The 19951-nt window shown below is 48.9% G+C and overlaps 2 protein-coding genes and 1 long non-coding RNA gene across 8 annotated transcripts; all 3 read right to left on the bottom strand.

The window, feature by feature from the left end:
- Nucleotides 1-206: 206 nt before the first annotated feature.
- LOC116437188 lies at nucleotides 207-1650 on the bottom strand. Its single transcript, XR_004237209.1, has 2 exons — nucleotides 1444-1650; nucleotides 207-1364 (listed from the first exon to the last, which is right to left on the bottom strand). It is a non-coding gene; the product is annotated as an uncharacterized LOC116437188 (long non-coding RNA).
- Nucleotides 1651-1697: 47 nt separating this feature from the next.
- Nucleotides 1698-5295, bottom strand: LOC116437162 (zinc finger and SCAN domain-containing protein 22-like). The gene is made up of 4 exons (XM_032094765.1): nucleotides 5146-5295; nucleotides 4069-4588; nucleotides 3436-3601; nucleotides 1698-2430 (listed from the first exon to the last, which is right to left on the bottom strand). The coding sequence occupies exons 2-4, from the start codon at nucleotides 4351-4353 to the stop codon at nucleotides 1736-1738; spliced, it is 1146 nt and encodes a 381-aa protein (XP_031950656.1). The 5' UTR covers nucleotides 4354-4588; nucleotides 5146-5295; the 3' UTR covers nucleotides 1698-1735.
- Nucleotides 5296-7119: 1824 nt separating this feature from the next.
- LOC116437147 (butyrophilin subfamily 3 member A2-like) lies at nucleotides 7120-19461 on the bottom strand. 6 transcript variants are annotated; one of them, XM_032094727.1, is made up of 13 exons: nucleotides 19227-19460; nucleotides 17682-17815; nucleotides 17080-17436; nucleotides 14797-15084; nucleotides 14291-14389; nucleotides 13720-13746; nucleotides 12751-12777; nucleotides 11459-11485; nucleotides 10916-10942; nucleotides 10562-10588; nucleotides 9151-9171; nucleotides 8997-9023; nucleotides 7120-7785 (listed from the first exon to the last, which is right to left on the bottom strand). In XM_032094727.1, the coding sequence occupies exons 2-13, from the start codon at nucleotides 17752-17754 to the stop codon at nucleotides 7292-7294; spliced, it is 1494 nt and encodes a 497-aa protein (XP_031950618.1). In that variant the 5' UTR covers nucleotides 17755-17815; nucleotides 19227-19460; the 3' UTR covers nucleotides 7120-7291. The 6 variants fall into 6 exon arrangements, with proteins under 6 accessions (XP_031950618.1, XP_031950620.1, XP_031950619.1 ...); XM_032094729.1 differs by lacking the exon at nucleotides 13720-13746 and having other exon boundaries at nucleotides 19227-19461; XM_032094728.1 differs by lacking the exon at nucleotides 8997-9023.
- Nucleotides 19462-19951: the final 490 nt, after the last annotated feature.

Below are 19951 nucleotides of genomic sequence, written 5' to 3'. Positions count from 1 at the left end.
GTGTCTGTGTTGGTTTCTCCCTCTTGTTTCTCATGAAAATCGTTTGCAGAGCAAAAAAAATCCCACGTGTGGAGTCACGGATTTTGGAAGCAAAGGGATGAGGGAAAATGGGGAAAAAGCCAAAATAAGGGATGCAAAGGGACCTGGGGGAACTCCGGAGGGGGGAAAAAGCCAAAATTCAAGGGATAAACCCCATTCCAAGGCCGGGGGAATGTCCGGGATTTTGGGGGGGGGGGGGTCTCTGGAACAATCCAGGCTTGGGAGGGAGAGAGGGGTTGGGGGTCCTGGAATTCTGAGGGGGTCCAGGGAGTTGGGGGGGGGGGGGGGGGGCAGGGAATTGGGAAGACCCCAAATTTCCTGGGAGGGGTAAGAAGGGATTTGGGGAGACCCCAAATTTCCTGAGGGGGATGTCCCTGAGAGGGATGGGAGTGGCAGGGATTTGCAGGGGATGCAGGGATTTGGGGAGAGCCCAGAATTCCCTGGGGGTGGGAGGTGTGTCCCTTACAGGGCACAGGGATTTGGGGAGATCCCGGGTTTCCTGAAGAACAGGAATTTTTGGCTCTCACCCCCCTCCCCCTCACACGAGTTGAACCACGAGGCCAAGAAGGGACAAAAATCCATTGTTCCAGGGAAGGAGGGGAAAGCTGGGGGAGGGCAGAGCCTGAGACCCCCGGGAGAACCTCGGGAGAACCCCCAGAGACCCCCTGGAATGGCCGGGTGGGGTCGGCCAATGCTGGTGCAGGACAGGGAGTCCTGGGGCCACCAGGTCACGGGAACATCCCACCCCCTGTGTGGGACCTCTGGGAGCAGGGAACGGGATCATGGAGCCACCAGGTCATGGGGACCAACAGCCATGGTCCCACCACCCACGCTGGATCTCCGGGAGCAGGGAAAGGGATCGTGGAGTCAACCAGCAGCTCATGTCCATCCTCATCCGTGTTTGATCCACTCTAGGACAGTCCTGGGACCACCAGCTCCTGGGGGACACCAATCCCACCCATGCTGGACCTCTGGGAGCAGGGAATGGGATCACGGAGCCACCAGGCCGTGGGGCACATCCCTCACCTGTGCCCCATCCCCGGGATCAGGGAGCCAAGTCCTGGAGCCTTGGGCTCATGGGGCCCATCAGTCATGGTCCCACCATCCCTGCTGGATCCCTGGGAGCAGGGAAAGGGATTGTGGAGTCAACCATCAGCTCATGTCCATCCTCATCCGTGTTTGATCCACTTCAGAACAATCCTGGGGCCACCAGGTCCTGGGGGACATCCCTCACCTGTGTCCCCTCTCTGGGACCAGGGAGCCAAGTCCTGGAGCCACCAGGCTCGTGGAGCCCATCAGTCATGGTGCCACCACCTGTGTTGGACCTCTGGGAGCAAGGAACGGGATCATGGAGCCGCCAGGTCATGGGAACATCAACTCATCATCCCACCACCCCTGCTGGACCTCTGGGAGCAGGGAACGGGATCCTGGAGCCACCAGGTCATGGGAGACATCAAACATCAGCTCACGTCCATCATCATCTGTGTTTGACCCACCTCAGGGCAGTCCCGGGGCCACCAGCCCCTGAGGGACATCGCTCCCATCTCCGGGACCAGGGAGCCAAGTTCTGGAGCCCCAGGGCTCGTGGGGCCCCACCACACCCCCCATCCCCCCTCCTCCAACCCCCCCCAAGCTCCACCACCCAGCGCTGTCCCCCCACGGCCACCAACGCCCCCCGCCCATCGCCCGCCCGCTGTCACTTGTCCCTGGCCGCCGCCCGGGCGTGGATCCGCGTGTGCCGGGCCAGCGAGGATTTGTTGCTGAAGCTCTTCCCGCAGTGGCCGCAGGGGAAGGGCCGCTCCCCGGTGTGGGAGCGCTCGTGCACCGTCAGATCCGCCAGGTACTTGAAGCTCTTGCCGCACGTCCGGCAGGGGTAGGGCCGCTCCTGGGTGTGGCTGCGGCGGTGCATGGTCAGGTTGGACTGCTGGCTGAAGCGCTTCCCGCAGGCCGGGCAGGGGTACGGCCGCTCGCCGGTGTGCGAGCGCTGGTGCTTGTTCAGGTCCGAGGGGTTGGTGAAGCTCTTCCCGCAGGCGCCGCAGCCGTACGGCCGCTCCCCGGTGTGCAGGCGCCGGTGCGTGGTCAGCGTGGACAGGTGGCCGAAGCGCTTCCCGCAGGCGCCGCAGCCGTACGGCTTCACCCCCGTGTGCGTCCGCTCGTGGGTCTTCAGGTGCGTCAGGCGGCCGAAGCTCTTCCCGCACTGCCCGCAGGGGTACGGCCGCTCCGGCGGCTTCTCCGCGCTCCCGGCGTCCTCCGTGGGGTTTCCCGTGGGAGCGGTGGGGTCCCGCTGGGTTTGGCGCCGGGGGGTTCCTCTCCGGGCGGGAATCGCGGCTCTGGGGACGTCGGGTGGGTGTTGGGGTTGGGGAAGGGGCAGCTCTGGGGCTGTGATGGGACCTGTGGGGGAGAGGATGAGGTCCATGGGGTGGTTCCCGATGGGGAATGTCCGGCTCCGGCCCCTCCATGCTCCGGTGCACGTGGGGAGGGTCCGGCTCCCACCACTGACCCCCCAAATCCACCCATGGGAGGCCATCAGGACCATGGGGAGAAGGGTGAGGTTGGACCTCCAATCAGGCGGGGTTTGACCCAAGGAGACGGTTTTGGAGCCCAAGGAGATGATTTTGTGCCCATTGAGATGTTTTCGAACCCAAAACGGATTTGACTCAAGGAGATGGTTTTTGACCCAAGATGGTTTTGAGCCAATGAGATGGTTTTGAGCCCAAGACGGTCTTTGAGCCACTGAGATGGTTTTTGACCCAAGGAAATGTTTCGGAGCCCAGCAAGATGGGTTTTGAGTCCAAGCTGGCTTTTGAGCCTAAAGAGATGATTTTGTGCCCAGGGAGATGGTTTTGAACCCAATGAGATGGTTTTTGACCCCAAAAAATTGGTTTTGACCCAAAGGCATGGTTTTGAACCCAAAACGGTTTTTGACTCAAGGAGATGGTTTTTGACCCAAGATGGTTTTGGAGTCCAAGGAGATGATTTTGGCCCGAGGACATGGGTTTTGACCCAAGAAAATGGTTCTGGAGCCCAAGACGGTTTTTGATCCCAAGGAGAAGGTTCTGAACCCAAAGAGATGTTTTGAAGCCCAAACAAGATGGGTTTTGAGCCTAAGAGATGGGTTTTGACCCAGTGAGGTGGTTTTGTCCCAGTGAAATGGGTTTTGACCCCAAAAAGTTGATTTTGACCCAAGGACATGGTTTTGTGCCCAAAGAGATGGGTTTTGACCCCAGGATTTTGGTTTTGGCTCCACTGAGATGGTTTTGACCCCCAGAAGACAACTTTTGGGGCCACTGAGATGGTTTTTGGGTCCCACCACCTCCAAGCTCCCCCAGCTCCAGTGGCAGCACCTTCACCCCATTTTTGGGGTGGGTGAAGGGTCTCCTGCCCCCATCCCCGTACCTCCTTCCCGCAGCTCTTCTTCCTCGGCCACCGCCTTCTCCTTGCCCGGAGCCGCCTCCTCCCGGGGGGACTCCGATGGGGACAGGGGGCTCGGTGGGACCCCCAAAGCTCCAGGGTCCTCCATGTCCCCGGGGGCCACATCCTCGACCTTCACCCGCACGGTGACCTGGGGCACGCGGGAACAGGGACACGGAGCTGCTGAGGGGATTTGGGTGCCCAGGACCCCCAAAAGATGCCAAGGAGATTTTGGGGCCTGGGACCCCTAAAAGCTGCAGAGGGGATTTGGGTGCTGGGGATGCCCAGGAGTTGTGGAAGGAGTTTGGGTGCCTGGGACCCCTGAAGGCCCCAAAAGGGTTTTGGGTTCCCAGGACCCCCCAAGACGCAGAGGGGATTTTGGGGCCCAGGACTCCTGAAAGCTGCCAAGCGGATTTAGGCACCCAGGACCCCCTTTCCAGTCTCTGTTTGGGGGCTTCCCTCTGGAATGAGCTTGGAATCCACGGTGGGGAGGTCTGAGGGGGTGGGATGTAGTGGGAGGAATGGGGGGGGGGGGGGGATTATTCCCAAATTCGGGACCAGGAGCCCCTCGGAACCCCCCCGCCCCATGTCCGGACCCCTGCGCCTCTCCGCTCCCACCTGCTGCTCCCAAATCCCGGCGGGATCTCCGTGGCCCAGCTGGAAGCTCTCGGCCAAGGCCACGGCCTGGGCGCAGGACTCGGGGTGCCGGACCCACACCCAGCTCTGGATGTCCTCGGGGAGGATGCTCAGGAACTGCTCCAGCACCAGCAGCTCCATGATCTGCTCCTTGCTGCGCACCTCGGGCCGCAGCCACCCCTGCGACAGCTCCCGCAGCCTCCGGCAAACGTCCCGCGGCCCCGCCGCCTCCTGGTAGCGGAACTGCCGGAACCGGAGCCGCCGCATCTCGGTACCGGCCCCCCCGGACCCCGCCCCGGGACCCCCGGGAAGGGCCGGGACGAGGCGCCGCGTCCACTCGCCGCGGGGCCACCGCCGGCCCGAGGGTCCGCCCGTGTCCCCCCCCCGCCGGGTCCCCCCCCTCCGCGGGGTCCGGGGGTCGCAGCCGCCAGCGGGGCCGGGGAGGGGGGGTCTCCATCCTGCCGGGCTCCGTCGTGACCCCCCCGAATATCCCGATGCGGATCTGGGGAAGGGGGGGGACAGGGGATGGTTAAGGAAAGACCCCTCCCCCACTCCCATCCTGGCGGTCCCCCCAGCTTTACAACCCCCCCTCGCCTTGAGGACCCCCAGGACCCCCCCATCAGCCCCACCTGACCCCCAGCCCCCCCCCCCCGACCCCACCTTGCCCCCAAAAGCCCCCAGACCTCTGTAAAGTTCCCCCCCCTCGGAGTCCATCGCGACCCCCGTAATTGGGGTCCCGACTCCCCCCGGCCCTGGGGTTCCGAAACCCCCCTAAACCTGGGTCCCGACCCCGCAGCCCCCCCAAACCTGGGGGTCCCCACGCCCCCTCCCTGCCCTGAAACCCCCCCAGACCTGGGGGTACCACAGCCCCGCACACCGGGGGTCCTGGACGCTGCCCCATTCAAACCCGGGGTCGCGGAGCCCCCCCGGACCCAGGTCCCGGCCCCCTCCCATCCCTGAAGCCGCCCCAGCCCTGGGTCCCGCAGCCCCCCCGGACTTGGGGTCCTGCCCTCCCGCCCCCCAAACCCTGGGGGTCCGCAGCCCCCTCCCCACTCAAACCTGGGGTCCCTCCCGCAGCCCCCCCGAGCTGGTCCCGGCCCCTCGCCCGCCGCTCGCCGACACAAAGGGCCGGAGCGGCCGGGCGCGGCCCCGCCCCCGAGGGGTCCCGGGGGGGTCCCGGGGGGTCCCGGGGGGTCCCGACGCCCCCAAATTTCTCACCCCCCCCAAATTTCCCCCCCCCGGTCCCGCCGTACGTCGGGGAGGTGGCGAGGAACCGCGCCTCTCATTGGGCGAGCGCGCTGTCAGTCACGGTAGGCCACGCCCACGCACGGGGCTGGGGCGGGGGTTGGGGCCCTGATTGACAGCGCAAATAGCCAATGGAAGAGCGAGATAGGGCAAAGAGGCGGGACATGGGCGGGAGGGCACGCCCCCAGTGTGCTGCGGGGTTGGGCGTGATTGACAGCTCCAAAAGCCAATGGAAGCGCGAGAAGCGGAAGGAGGCGGGGCCTTGGCGGGAGACCACGCCCACTCTGTTCGCCCGCGGCGGGTGGGGCGGGGGTGACCCCAAACCGGGGGGGGGGGGACACAAAGGGGACCCCCCAAACACCCCAGAGGGCACAAAAGGGATCCCTCGACACTTCTGGAGGTTCCTGGAGGCTCCCGGAGGAGAATTCCAGGGAAAACCGGGAAAACCCGGGGTTTTTAATCCAGGGAAAATCGGTAAAAATGGGGGTTTTATGAGGCAAAAAACCGGTAAAAAGTAGGGCTTTTGTCCGGGGAAAACCGAGGAAAAACGGGGGATTTATCCAGGAAAAACCAGTCCGGAATGGGGGTTTTATGCAGGGAAAAACCAGTCAGGAATGGGGGGATTATCCAGGGAAAATCAGTCAGGAATGGGGGTTTATCCAGGGAAAACAGGTAAAAAGCGGGGGGCTTATCCAGGGAAAACCCGGTGAAAACTGGGCTTTTATCCAGGGGAAAAACCAGTCAGGAATGGGGGGTTTATCCAGGAAAAACAGGTTAAAAGTTGGGGGTTTATCCAGGGAAAACCGGTCAGGAATGGGGGGTTTATCCAGGGAAATCCAGTAAAACGTGGGAGTTTTATCCAGGAAAATCCGGTCCCAATGGATTTGAGGACAAAACCCCCTGGGCACTCCCCAGAGCCCCCCAGTTTCCCCCAGACCCCTCCGCTGCAGATCCCAAAACTCCTCCAGAACCCTCCAGGGACCCCCAAGATTCCTGGGTGGGAATTTGAGCCTGGAAAAGGGGAGAGAGAATGGGAATCTTTGGGTTTAGAGGGGGGGTTTTTTTGGGTCATTTATTTGCTATTTCTGCAAATTTAAAAATACCCCAAATTTAATCTGGTTCGTTCCTGACACCGACTGGAAACTGGGGGGGGGAGGGGGGGGGGGGGTCCGGGGGTTCCGGAGGAGTTTCGGGAACTCCACAGGAGTTTCTTCCTCAGGTTCTTCCCGGTTTTTCCAGCTGAAGGAGACGGGATCGAGCCCCCTTCAACCTCTTCAGAGATGCCAGGAAAAAAAGGCCAAATTAACCCCCATTTTGGGCAAAATTCCCTCTTTTATCTCCTTTTCCTGCCGCAAATTCTCCCACCCGAAGTTTCAAAGTTCTCAAAACTGCGATATTTTTTTTCGCCTTTAAAACAACTTTAATTCATTTATTGATACAAAAAAAATCCGGGAGAATTTGACCATCCCAAAGCCCGGGATGGGATTGAGCCCAACAAAAGCGGGGAACACGGAGCACGGGGAATGTGCCCGGGAGAACGAGGAGGGGAAAGCTCCAAACCCACTTAAATTCACACATTTGTAACAATCGCGGTTTGGAACGGGAACAGGAACTCCTCCAAGGGATTTCTGAACCTCATCCCAGCTTTCTTTCAATCAATTATTTCTTTTAAAAAATGTTTAGAATTTTCTCTTTTTATTCTCCTCTCCTCTCCTCTCCTCTCCTCTCCTCTCCTCTCCTCTCCTCTCCTCTCCTCTCCTCTCCTCTCCTCTCCTCTCCTCTCCTCTCCTCTCCTCTCCTCTCCCTCTCCTCTTTTTTCCATCCTTCTCTCCCTCCCTCCTTTCCATCTCTTTTCCCCTCCACGGCCTCAACTTTCCCCAGATTCAATTTTCCATCCCTGACATCCAGCATTTGCCTCTTCCCTCCTTCCCACGGAGCCCTTCCCTCATCCCATCCGGATTTAAAGCGGCACCGGCATCGGCACCGAGCGGATCCGGAGCGTCCCCTCTTCCCCTTGGGACACAAACGGGAAGAACTTTCCCGAGGGATCCTCCCCGGCCCCCAGCGACATCCCCGCCACCAGATCCCTCTGCTCCACGTCATAAAATTCCAGCCGCTCTTCCTCCGAGTCCAGGAACACCCCGAGCGCGGAGAGACCCCGGCTCTGCTCCCTGAGCAGGCGGCTGCCGCTGCCGCTGGAGAAAAGCTGTCCCTGGGATGCGCACAGAGCCCAGCAATGCCGGGAATGCCGGGAATCCCGGGAATGCGGCCCGGCAAGGCTCGGTCCGTCCCGCAGCACTCCCAGCGCCCAGTCCCGCTCCCGGCCCAGCTCCACCTCCCAGTAGCACTTCCCGGCTCCCAGCGCGTCCCTCGCCACCAGCACCGGCACCTGGAGCGGATCCTGCGCATCCCCGAGATCCAGGGGCCGCGCCTCGGGATCCAGCGCCACGGGAACTGCGGGGAACGGGAAGGATCCCATGAGCGGAGCGGCCCCGGGAGCTCCCGGCGGCTTCCGCGAGGGATTGGGACATTCCCGGGGAGTGCAGGGGATGCGGCCACTGAGGAACCGAGGGGCCACTGAATCCCTGAATCCCCAAATCACAGAACCCCCGAATCCCAGAATCCCAAAATCCACAAATCCCCGAAACCCTGAATCCCAGAGTCAGTGAGGTCCTGGGATGGCTCAACAAGGAATTCAAACGCTCCCTGGAACAGGGGATGTCGCCATTGAGGAATTGAGGGGCCACGGAATCCCTGTGTCCTGGAATCTCCAAATCCCAGGGTCCCTGAATCCCAGAATCCCCAAATTCCTGAATTCCAGAATCCCGAAATCCCATTCTCTCAGAATCCCGGAGTGGGTGAGCTCCTGGGCTGACTGAACAAGGAATTTTAACATTCCCCTGCCGTCACTGAGGAAACGAGGGGCTGGCCTCGGAAACCCTGAATCCCTGAGTCCCTGAGTCCCAGAAGCCTGGAATCCCCAAATGCCTGAAACCTTGGGTCCCACAATCCCTGAATCCACAAATCCCCAAATCCCAGAATCCCTGAACTCCAGAATTCCAGAGTCCCACACTGGGTGAGGTCGTGGTGTTGGTCAAAACGGAATTTTAACATTTCCCAGAACAAGGAAGCGGCCACTGAGGAACTGAGGGAACAGAATCCCTCAATCCCTGAATTCCCGAGTCCACAAATCCCCAAATCCCAGAATCCCTGAAGCCTAGAATCCCCAAATCCCAGAGTGGGTGAGGACCTGGGGTGGTTCAACAAGGAATTTAAACATTCCCTGGAACGGGGGATGTGGCCAATGAGGAACTGAGGGGCCACGGGATCCCTGAATCGCTGAATTCCCAAATCCCTGAATCCCCAAATCCCACAGTGGGTGAGGTTCTGCATTCATGGAATGGGTTGGGTTGGAAGGAGCTGAAATCCCATCCAATCCCATCCAATTCCATGGGCAGGGACACCTTCCACTGTTCCGGGCTGCTCCAATCCCCTCCCAACGCGGCCTTGGGCGCTTCCAGGGATGGGGAATCCACAGCTTCCCTGGCAATTCCATTCCAATCCATCCCCGCCCTCACAGGCAGGGATCTCTTCCCCAGATCCCCCCCACATCTCCCGTTTCCCCGCGGGAAGCCGCTCCCTGTGTCCCGCCATTCCCTGCTCACCCGCGTGGCTCCGGGCTTCCCAGAAATCTGCGGGAAGGAAACGGAAAGGGGAAATTCATGGATCTGTTGGGCAGCAATTTCAATGATTGCAATGAATGAAAGGAATTGATTGGACTGAAATGGGGCAATAAAATGGAATTTTTATCCCACTTACCCAGCTCGGCTCGGAGTCGCTCTGGAAAGGAGAGAAATTCCAGTTATTGGCACTTCTTCACTGGGAGTTTTCCAGGTCAGACAACCCCAATCCATGGAAAATCCCGCCACACCAGGGGTTGGTATTTGAATTTTTGAATTCCATTTCAGCATAAAAAATTAGTGGGGTTTAATTAAAATAAGCAGGGTTTATATTTGTGGGTTTCAATGAAATTACCCGGGTTTTTATTTGTGGGGTTCTGTATAATTATATCTCATATAATAGATGGGATCTAATAATATATAGCCAAATATAGTAATAAAAAATAGAGTATTATATAATAACAACATTCTAGTACATAGAATATGTAACTATATCATTTATATGCAGCACATTAAATATAATGTATGGGGTATATAACACCTCACTACTATGATATATGATATATATCTATTTTACATATTACGTGCAAGGTAATATATATATTATTGTATATGATATATAATATAACAATATATAAAATTATAATACATTATATAATAATATATATTATTGCACATAAATTTAATGAAATATAATATAATATAATGCAGTATAATAGAATAATATAATTATCGCATTATATTATATTCTTATATAGTATAATTATATTATATACTATATAATATATTATTATCTATCTATCTATATAATATAAATATATTTTATTTATTATAATTTATTTTCAGATTATATGACATTTTTAATATAAGCACTTTAAGAATTATGTGCAATATGCATGATATATGATTGCCATATAATAGAAATACAAAAATTCTATTTTTAGAATTTATATTATGTGATATATTAATATATTATGTCTCTAAAACATATATACTATAATACATATAATACCTACAATATTATTATAATACGTACAATAAGATGCAATATATAGAAATATACAGTTATATATAATGTATTACTATTTATTGAATATATTACCATATACTATATAGTAATAAATAATATATAAAATATATAAATACAACATAATATATATTATATATTTAAAAATAACATATATTTAGAATATATAAATATATTTTTATATGTATATAGTATGTAATATATAATATAGTACATAATATATAATATATAATATAGTACATAATATCCAATATCTAATATATAATATATAACACATAATATATAACATATAATCCATCATATATAATAAGAAGATAATAACACTCTCTCCTATGTTGTATATCCTAGATAATAATGTATAATATGTAACACACATCACGTATAATATGAAATGTTTAATATTCGATTAATAAATATTCACTATATCACACACGACATCAAATCCGCACCATGAGGCGATGATATCGAATACCTCACATCAAACCAGTCTCGCACACGACACCGACACAAAACAATCTCTTACCGAGTCTCCGATTGTTTTCCAGCTTTCCTGTGGAAAAACAACAACTTCCCTGAGCTCCGCGGGCCCTCGAGGGGCCGGCGCAGAGCTGAGATCCCCGGGCAGGAATTCCAGCCCTGAGCAATCCCGGCAGCGCTTCGCCCTTTGGAATTGTTCCCGTGAGGAACGGGGGGGTTCAGTTCCCCAAAGCCAATGCCGGGATCAAATGCTGGGATTGGGTTGGGTGGGAGAACCCCGGAGTTTAATTTCTGCCCTTTCAGCGGCTCTCGGAGCTGCTTGATAATTAATAGTGAGGGCATTAATATTAATTGCATTTGATTTGAATATAATTTACATAAATCGGAGAAATGGATTTACCTGCTTCGGCTGTGCTCCTCTGGGACTCTGAGTCCATCAACAAATGCCAGGAAAAAGGGAGAAAAATCCGTAAATTCCCGAGGGGGTCAATTCAGGATTAAAATTTAAAGATTTTTAAAAATTTAGTTCAGGATGAAAATTCAGGAGTGAAATTAAATAATTAAATAAATAATTAAATAAATACTTGAACAAATTTAATTTAGGACCAAAGCTTAGAAGTACAAAATAATTAAATCTAATTCAGTAAAACGTAGGAGTAAAACTAATTATATTTCATTTAAGAGCAAAATTAATTTAATTTAATTTAATTTAGGTGAAAAAATGATGGGGATTTAAAGTATTTCTTTGTCCTCAATTATTAAAGCTCTGACAAGGAGTTCTACCGGAAAATAGGAAATGAATCAACTGGAAAATCAAACGATTAGAAAAGAAATCCATTGGAAAGAAATCCATTTGATTTTATCCTCATATAACGATCCGCATCTCTTTTTGGGATAAAACAGCAGCCTGGAAGAATGAAAGGAGCAGAAGAATTGTCCTTACCTTGCTGTGCCTTCAAACGGTCTTTTTCTGAAATAATTGAGACATTAATTGATAAATTTCTGTTAAAAACTTCAATTATGACATGGTTTTGACCACTTTTTAGTCCCTCTTTTTTCAATAAACTTAAATAACATTTTAAAAAATTAATCAAATAAAAATCAGTAAATAAAAATGAAATGAAAATTCATGCATAAGGATTAATTAAATAAAAGTAAGTAAAGATAAATTAAATGAAAATTAATTACATAAAAATTAATAAAATAAAATTAAATAAAATTAAATTAAATTAAATTAATTTAATCCTCCACCTCCCAAATCCACTTTCCAAAAATCCCTTTCTCACCAGCTGGATTTTGGAATATCCCTCAGGCCCCTCAGGAAGAGCCCCAGACTTGTGTCATTTAAAGACTTCCATAAATTAGCGAGGAAATAAATTTCAAATAATTCATTAAGGAGGAAATAAACATGAATGAATTAAAGAGGGAATAAATTCCAGTTGAAATCATTGAGCTCCCAGCAGTGCCTTGTTGCTGTTCCCACAATTCCACAGGGAATTGAGGCTGAAGAGCCAAAAATTTGGGGTGAAATTTAGCAGGAAATGGGTCGGGGAATCATGGGAAGGTTGAAACATAATAAAATATTAGTAATTAACATATTGTTGTTCAATATTTTACTTATGCAATATTTAATAATTTTGTAAGGTAATTGTATGTTATAATATATAGCATATTATAGAATACAGTTGTGTACGTTTATATTTTATGAAATTACAGCTCTTATTTTATATTAATTAATACGTAATTATATATTATAATACACTATATTATAGTCTATGGCATTCTATTCTAGATTAATTATATGAAGTAATTAATATATAATAAATACACGATCGATTAATTATATATTAACATACATATTAATGCATCATCGATAGCATTCGTTATACATTATATATTGAACATCATCTAGAAATCTGTTAATATGTTATTTTAACTACGATGTGTTACAATCATAACGCCGTTGTTAATTCTATTAATTTATCATTTTTACTATTCCGCCATCCCGTCCCTTGGAGCGTCCCAACACTTTTAATATTTTATTCAATTATTTGAAGTCCATTATCTTTAGGGTGGCTGCAATGAATGGCCCTGCGAGATCTGCCCGAATTCGGGCGCCGTTGAGGGCTCAGCAAATCAAAGCTGCGACCAACGGCGCCCAAATCCCGCTGGGATTCCCATCCCAGCAGCCAGAACCCCTGGGATGAATCGTCTCTGATTCCCGGGAATCTTCACCTGTCCCCGCCTCCTTCCTCGAGCGCTCTGCAATCAGAGAGATCCAGGAGTAAATTATTGATCACGGCAAACATTTCTGTATTCCTACTGATTTCACATTTTTGAATCTTTTATTTATTTTCATCTTTGACGTGGGTTTCTATTTTATATAATTTATATTCATATCTCAGGCAATAGATATTTATATAATCGATTTGTGTATTGGAAGTTCTATTATGGTCTATTTCATATTGTGTATTATACATTTATTAGTGAAATAGGAATAAAATATTTCTATATAGTTTATCTCGATATATTTTGTAAATTATATTTTATATACACTCCATTTTTATATATTATTTTTATATTTTTTATATACGATATATTATCTATTTCTATTTCCTTTCATAAATTTCCATTTCATATAAAATAGACTTCTATAATAAATATATATAAATCCAGACATGCTTTTAATAATATTATTTTGCTCTATATTTGCACATTGTATAAAATAATTGTATCAGTTTTGAAAAAAATCTATATATAATAGATAATATACTTATAATAATATATTATAATATATATTATATTATATATACTATGTATAAACTTATTCTATATTATATATTATTATAATTATATATAAAATAACATCTATAATATATATAATTGTTATAATATAATATAATATATATTAAAAGCATAATATATATAGTTTTTATAATATAATAATATAATATAACCATAATAACAGCATATTATAATGGTATTATTTAATATAATAGATTATAATAATATCTTAGAATTGTATTATGAAATATTAATATCTACATTTATACATCATAAATCGATATAATAATAGAAATATATTGCAATATATTTACTATACATATAATATAGTTCTTCTCTCTCTTTCATATTTATTGTCTCATATTAAATATCTCATTTCCGTTTCTATTTAGAGGTTCTATGGCGTTTTTCCCTCCTCACCTGCTTTCCCGGTTTCCATTAAACTGCCTGGAAAAACAAACAATCCCCATTATTTTTTAACAAAAACCATCTTTCAAATATGATTCCAAATTCTCTCATTTTATAATGAAAAATGTATTCAAAATCCACAATCCCAGGAACTTCATTAATATTCTGTAAATATCCCATCATCCCGGCATCCTGAATCCTGAATTTAATTCTCCACCCATTAAGTTTTTCCGTCTCCCTCTCAATCCCACATTTCTGAATCTGATGTGGAAATGTTTCTTTTAAGGTCATCAATAATAATAATACTTCAAAAATAATAAAAAATAATAAAACTAATAAAGATAATAAAAACATAACGATTGTAGTTAAAATTAATAATTAGAAGTGAAATAAAATATTTAAAATAGGAAAAAATTAAATTAAATAATTAAAAATCAAATCAAATTTAAAACATTAAAATAAAAGAAATATATAAATATAAATAAATAGAATTAAGTGACATTTATTTTAAATACATTTATTTTTAATTTAACATTTTCATTTGGATTTGGGCTTGTGGTGAATTAGAAGTGGGAATACTCACGTTTCATTTTATAAACCGTGGCCCCGAGAATTCCCAAATCCACACATAAAATGATGAGGGAAGAGATCATCCAGGGGGATGTGGAAGGGAAGAAGGAATCTGGAGAACAGAAATGGAATTGTGAGATGAGGGAAAACAGGGATCTCCAGGTCACTGCAGGATCCTGGGAATGTCCATGGGAATGTCCCAATCCCTCCCTCCCTCCTCGTGTCCAGGCCACTGCAGGGTCTGTGTTCTCCCACTGGAATGTCCCAATCCTTCCCTCTCCAAGCTAAAATGGATCTCGGATGCACCGGGACACAACGAGGGATTTGTTCCCACATTATTCATCTTCCCACAGGTCACTGGCCTGGGACTGGGGCTCTGGGATCTCTCCAAGGGCAATGGACAGCAGCCACCGCCCGATCCCGGCTGATCCCGAGGCCCAGGATCGTTCCGTGGTCAATGGAGACACAAGGGACAGCAGCCACCACCCAATCCCGGCTGATCCCTCAGGGGTCACTCACCTGCAATCCGGACTCGGGATTCCCGCGTGGCGTTGAGCACCTCGTTGACCACCCTGCAGGACACTTCCCGGTCCGATCCCAGCTCCAGGCTCATGGAACTCACGACATCAAAGATGCCGGAGGAAGGGCCCGGAGTGCTCCGAGTGGTCACTTCCTCCGGCCGCGTCTGGCCTTGGCTGTCCAGCCAAACCACGGAGGGCGCCGGGAACCATCCCTGGGATCTGCAGGAGAGGCTGATGCCGTTCCCAGCGTGTCCATCCAGGAAAACCGAGGGCTCGGCACCCTGAGCTGCACAGCGGGAAAAATCCAGCTCCAACAAAGGGCACACAAGGAATTCCCTCAGCAAACGGGATATTGGGAAGAAATTCTTTACTGGGAGGGCGGAGAGGGGCTGGAATGGAATTCCCAGAGGAGCTGTGGCTGCCCCATCTCTGGAAGTGCCCAAGGCCAGCTTGGACAAGGCTTGGAACATCCTGGAATAGTGGGAAGTGCCTCTGCCCATGGAAGGGGATGGAACAGGATGAGATTGAAGGTCCTTCCCACCCAACTCATCCCGGGATTCTCTGGCTCATGGCAGGAAGTCTCCATGGATTTCTCCATGATAATTTGCAAATTAATCAGATTTCTAACTCTAATTCCCATTAAATTGCTGGGAAATGGCTCTTCCTCTCCATCCTGGTTCCTGCTGGGATGGAGTTAATTTCTCTGAGGAGCTGCCTCAGATTTGGGAATGATGCCAACCATCCATTGTTTTTCATGGCTTTTCTTTCTCTCTCTTTGTGTCGTTTTCTTTCTCCTCCCAGTTTTTCCTGTTTTGATTTGGGTTGATTTCAGTTATTAAACTGTTCTTATCCCAACTCAGGAATCTTCCTTGGAATTCCTCCCTGCTCCCCCAAGGGAAGGGGAGTGAGGGGCCGGGAGGGGCTCAGCTGCCAATTGGGGTGAAACCATTAAAATCAGGGATTTTGACACCATTTCCTGTTCCATTTGTGTAACTTTCCCATCAATCCAAAGACACCTTTGGAAGGACTTTGTTCTCTCCACAAAAAAGCTGGAATTTAGCTCAGGTAGGATCGCCCTGATGGGAAATTTGTTGCTGCAATAAAGTGGGATGACACCGCGAGCAGGTGACAATTGGGATACTGGGTGGAAAACAGGGCAGAATTTTCCAGCTCTTTCCCTTCCTGGACAGAAATTCTTCCCCTCGGAGATATTTGTATGGACTGATAGGATATTTTTATGGATTGATTGGATACCTGTATGGATTAGTGGGATATTTATACAGATTGATGGGATATTTGTACGGATCCATGAGATATCTGTATGGATTGATGAGATATTTCTATGGATCGATGGGATATCCGTATGGATTGATTGGATACTTGTATGGATTGGTGAGATATTTCTATGGATTGATATTTCTGTGGATTGATGGGATATCTGCATGGATTGATGGGATATTTGTATGGATTGATGGGATATCTGTATGGCCTGATATTTCTATGGATTGATGGGATATCTGTATGGATTGATGGGATATCTGTATAGATTGATATCTGTATGGATTGATGGGATATCTGTATGGATTGATATTTCTATGGATTGATAGGATATTTCTATGGATTGATGGGATATCTGTATGGATTGATATTTGTATGGATTAATGGGATATCTGTATGGATTGATATTTGTATGGACTGATGGGATATCTGTATGGATTGATATTTCTATGGATTGATGGGATATTCATATGGATTGATGGGATATCTGTATGGATTGATATTTCTATGGATTGATGGGATATTTGTATGGATTGATGGGAAATCTGTATGGATTGATATTTGTATGGATTGATGGGATATATGTATGGATTGATATTTGTATGGATTGATGGGATATCTATATGGATTGATATTTGTATGGATTGATGGGATATATGTATGGATTGATGCAATCCCCACCCAACCTTCCCTTCTCCAGATTACCAGGCCCAGCTCCCCCAGTCTCTCCTCATCCAGACCCCTCCTCATCCTTGCACACCCTCTCCAGTCGATCCCTGTCTGTCCTGAATCCTGGAATCCAAAACTGAACTTCCTGAGCCAAATTGTGGCCGGGACAGACCCCAGATTTACCTGGGGAAAACAAGGATGGGAACAGTCGGAATGCGGACCCGCATTGTTCCACAGCTTGGTAAGAAATCCATAACCCAAATATCCTGGGGAAATTCCCGGGGATGCCTCTGACTTCATGGGAAAATGCAGGAATTCCTTCCCTGGCACCCACCTGCCACATCCAGTTCCACCATGACCTGGTCATACCAGTTCTCTAGGAAGACGCTGCAGGTGTATTTCCCTTGGTCCGAGGGACGGACGTTCTTCAGGAGAAGGGACAGATTTCCCTGGTGGAATTCTGATGGGAAAAACTCCGTCCTGCCCCGATAGCCCTCGAACTCCAGAAATGGATTCTGAGGGGTTTTCCCATCAAAAGTGGCCACTGCACTTTCTGTGGAGCTCCCAGAGAAGATCCACTGGATGGAAAGTTTCTCCGGGATTATTCTGCCTTGTAACTGGCAGGGCAGGACGGCTCCATCCCCGACGACTCCAAGGACGGGGCTGTCAGGAGGAATTATGCTGTACTGGCCTGCGAGGAGAGAGAGGTGGGAAAATTGCCCATGCTGGGATCATCCAGCCCTGGAATGGTTTGGGTTGGAAGGGACCTTGAACGGTGTTGGGAGTTGGTGCTTATCAAAGTTCCCATCAGCGCTTCCTGTGGGCAACTGGGATGTGGGAATGCCAGGAAAACGAGCTGGGAGAACAAACAGATTTAGGCTGGGAATGAATTCCCTTCCTAAATAAAATTGGGATTGGGACAGAACCAGGGATTACCTGTGACCCCGGGAATGATCTGCAGGAAAACAAGGATGGGAAGAGTCACTGCCGGCCGGAATCTGGATCCCATCGTTCTGCAGCTCGGGAAGACATCAAAAACCCAAATATCCAGGGAAAATCTCACCAGGCTCCTGCCAAGCACAGACACACAGCGGGAAGAGGGAATCGAACCAGAGCCGTTGGTTTCTCTGCATTTATGGGGAAATCCTCCGAGGTGTTTCAGCCCCTTTGAGGGAAATCAGGAAAAGGGCAGGAGCAGCTGTTTGTAACGAAATTCCGGCAATTGAGTTGTGATTCCCAGACTAAATCCAAGCCCAGGCAGATGTGGATAACCTCGGGCAGGGGAGAAACGGAGCCAGAATTCCTTAAAAAGCTCCTTCACTTCCCAATCCTGCTCCCAAACATCCACTGTGCCCTGAAACTCTGCAGGTGGATTCCCTGACTCCTGTTGGCCTCATGGAAAGTTCTGGTGCCAGGTGGAGGAAGAAGCCGGAACCTCCGGAACGGATCCTCAGAATTCCCAGAAGCCAAAGAATCCCCAGCTCTGCTCCCAGCTCTGGATAGGCTCGAGCCCCTCCGCGTCCATGCTGGACCTGGAGATCCCAGAATGGAGCCCAGAATTCCAGGTGGGGCACAGCGGGACAATCCCTGTCCTGCTCCTGCTGCCATTCCCAATCCCAGCCGGGTCCCACCTGGACACACCTGGGCTCATCCAGGGCCTTTCCCAGCTTCCCAGCCCCTCTTCCCACCTCCTGTCCCAGTCCCTTCCCTGGGCAGGACAGAGCTCCTTGGACATCCCGCTTTGATTCCCTGAGTTCCTCCCGGCATGGGATTGGCAAATGCAACCTGAGTGATAAAATCATGGAATACCCCGAGTTGGAAGGGACCTTTCCCAGATTTCCAGCCCCTCTCCCCCACGCTGGAGCCTTGGTTGTCCTGCAGGAGCTTTTCCCACTCCTGCTCCCATCCCTGTGGGGGCTGATCCATGTCCAGCCCCGCATTCCTGAGGAAAGCAGAGCATGGAATCTTCTAAAGGCCAAGCATGGGGCAGCAGAGAGCCAAAAATGAAAGTAGGGATTGGGACTGTGGGATGCCAGACCTCCCGCCCTGATGTTTGTGTTGAATGATTAACCCCAGTGCAAATTCCCTTTTCCGAGAATTTGGATGAACGAAGGAAGAATAGAAAGGATGCAAAGCTCCAGAGCCATTTCTCTCTGGTTTTTGATTCATTTCTGTTTTATGCTCCTTCAAATAAAACCTCTCAAAAAAAAAAAAAACCAAAACAAAAAAATGGCTAAAAATTAATTTTAAAAAGGGAAAATCAAAATAAATTCCATGGAAATCACAACCAACATTTCCATGGCTCATTCTGTTAAAAAAGGTCCCAAATCCCAGTTACAGGCTTGTTTTAGGCATGAGCAGATTGTTTGATTCATTCAATTAAGGCAGCAAAGAAATTAAAATGAAATGATCTTTAACAACTTCCCTTAAAACCACCCACAGATAACAGGAATTCCCATCACGGCAAAAAGAAATTCCAACCTGGAATCATTCCCGGGGGGATATCAAGAACAAACCACCAGCTCACTGTTCTCCAAAAAACCCCTCAGCGTGGACGTTTCTATTCCAGCCAGGCTTTCCTGAACAGCCAGATCCCGAATATCCATGTTAAATTCCACGTGGATTATGGAATTGTGGAATTTCTGTATTCCCTGGACACGGATCTTTTCCACATCTGTGAGGGGACAGACTCCACAAGTTCCCGCATTCGATCCTGTGAGTTTTGAAAAGGGACTTTGACCACAAAAGACTTTTTTGTCCTCGGGTGCAGCGTTCCAGCCAATCCCGACGGCCGGAGCCGGACATTCCAAAGGCTCTGTTTGCCGACAACATCTCCATCCAAAGGGCAGCAGGAAAACGCTCCAAATCCGTCCCCAAAGCTGCAGGAAAACCAGAACCTCCCCAGCAGCATCTTTGCAGTGTTTGAGATTCGGGCTTTGCTTTATCCTGCCAGGACGTGCCGCGGAAATCGTTCCCTCACACCCGGATCTCGCCCAGACTTTTCCCAGATTTATCCATTAAAAACACTCAAAGAAATTCTCCTTCTCTGGTTCTGAATGGCACAATTCTCGGTATTCCATCTCCTATTGGTTATTGATCCCTTCGCCTTCAAGGCTGATTTCCTTCTCTGGTTTCTTATCGGTCTTTTCCCAGCCCGGGGATCTCCAGTGGCACCGGGGCTGACGTCCGTTCATGTCCATTCATCT

The sequence above is a fragment of the Corvus moneduloides genome, chromosome 33 (genome assembly GCF_009650955.1).
Source record: "Corvus moneduloides isolate bCorMon1 chromosome 33, bCorMon1.pri, whole genome shotgun sequence".
Taxonomy (NCBI): domain Eukaryota; kingdom Metazoa; phylum Chordata; class Aves; order Passeriformes; family Corvidae; genus Corvus; species Corvus moneduloides.
This window is presented reverse-complemented; position numbering and strand designations above follow the sequence as displayed.

Coding starts and splice junctions, on each gene's coding strand:
- LOC116437162 (XM_032094765.1), bottom strand. CDS start 4,353: ATGCGGCGGCTCCGGTTCCGGCAGTTCCGCTACCAGGAGGCGGCGGGG. Junction 3,602..4,068: donor CCGGGATTTGGGAGCAGCAG/GTGGGAGCGGAG, acceptor CGCGTGCCCCAG/GTCACCGTGCGGGTGAAGGT. Junction 2,431..3,435: donor AGAAGAGCTGCGGGAAGGAG/GTACGGGGATGG, acceptor TCTCCCCCACAG/GTCCCATCACAGCCCCAGAG.
- LOC116437147 (XM_032094727.1), bottom strand. CDS start 17,754: ATGGGATCCAGATTCCGGCCGGCAGTGACTCTTCCCATCCTTGTTTTC. Junction 9,172..10,561: donor GGAAAACAATCGGAGACTCG/GTAAGAGATTGT, acceptor TCTCCTTTCCAG/AGCGACTCCGAGCCGAGCTG. Junction 7,786..8,996: donor GGAAGCCCGGAGCCACGCGG/GTGAGCAGGGAA, acceptor CGTTCCCCGCAG/TTCCCGTGGCGCTGGATCCC.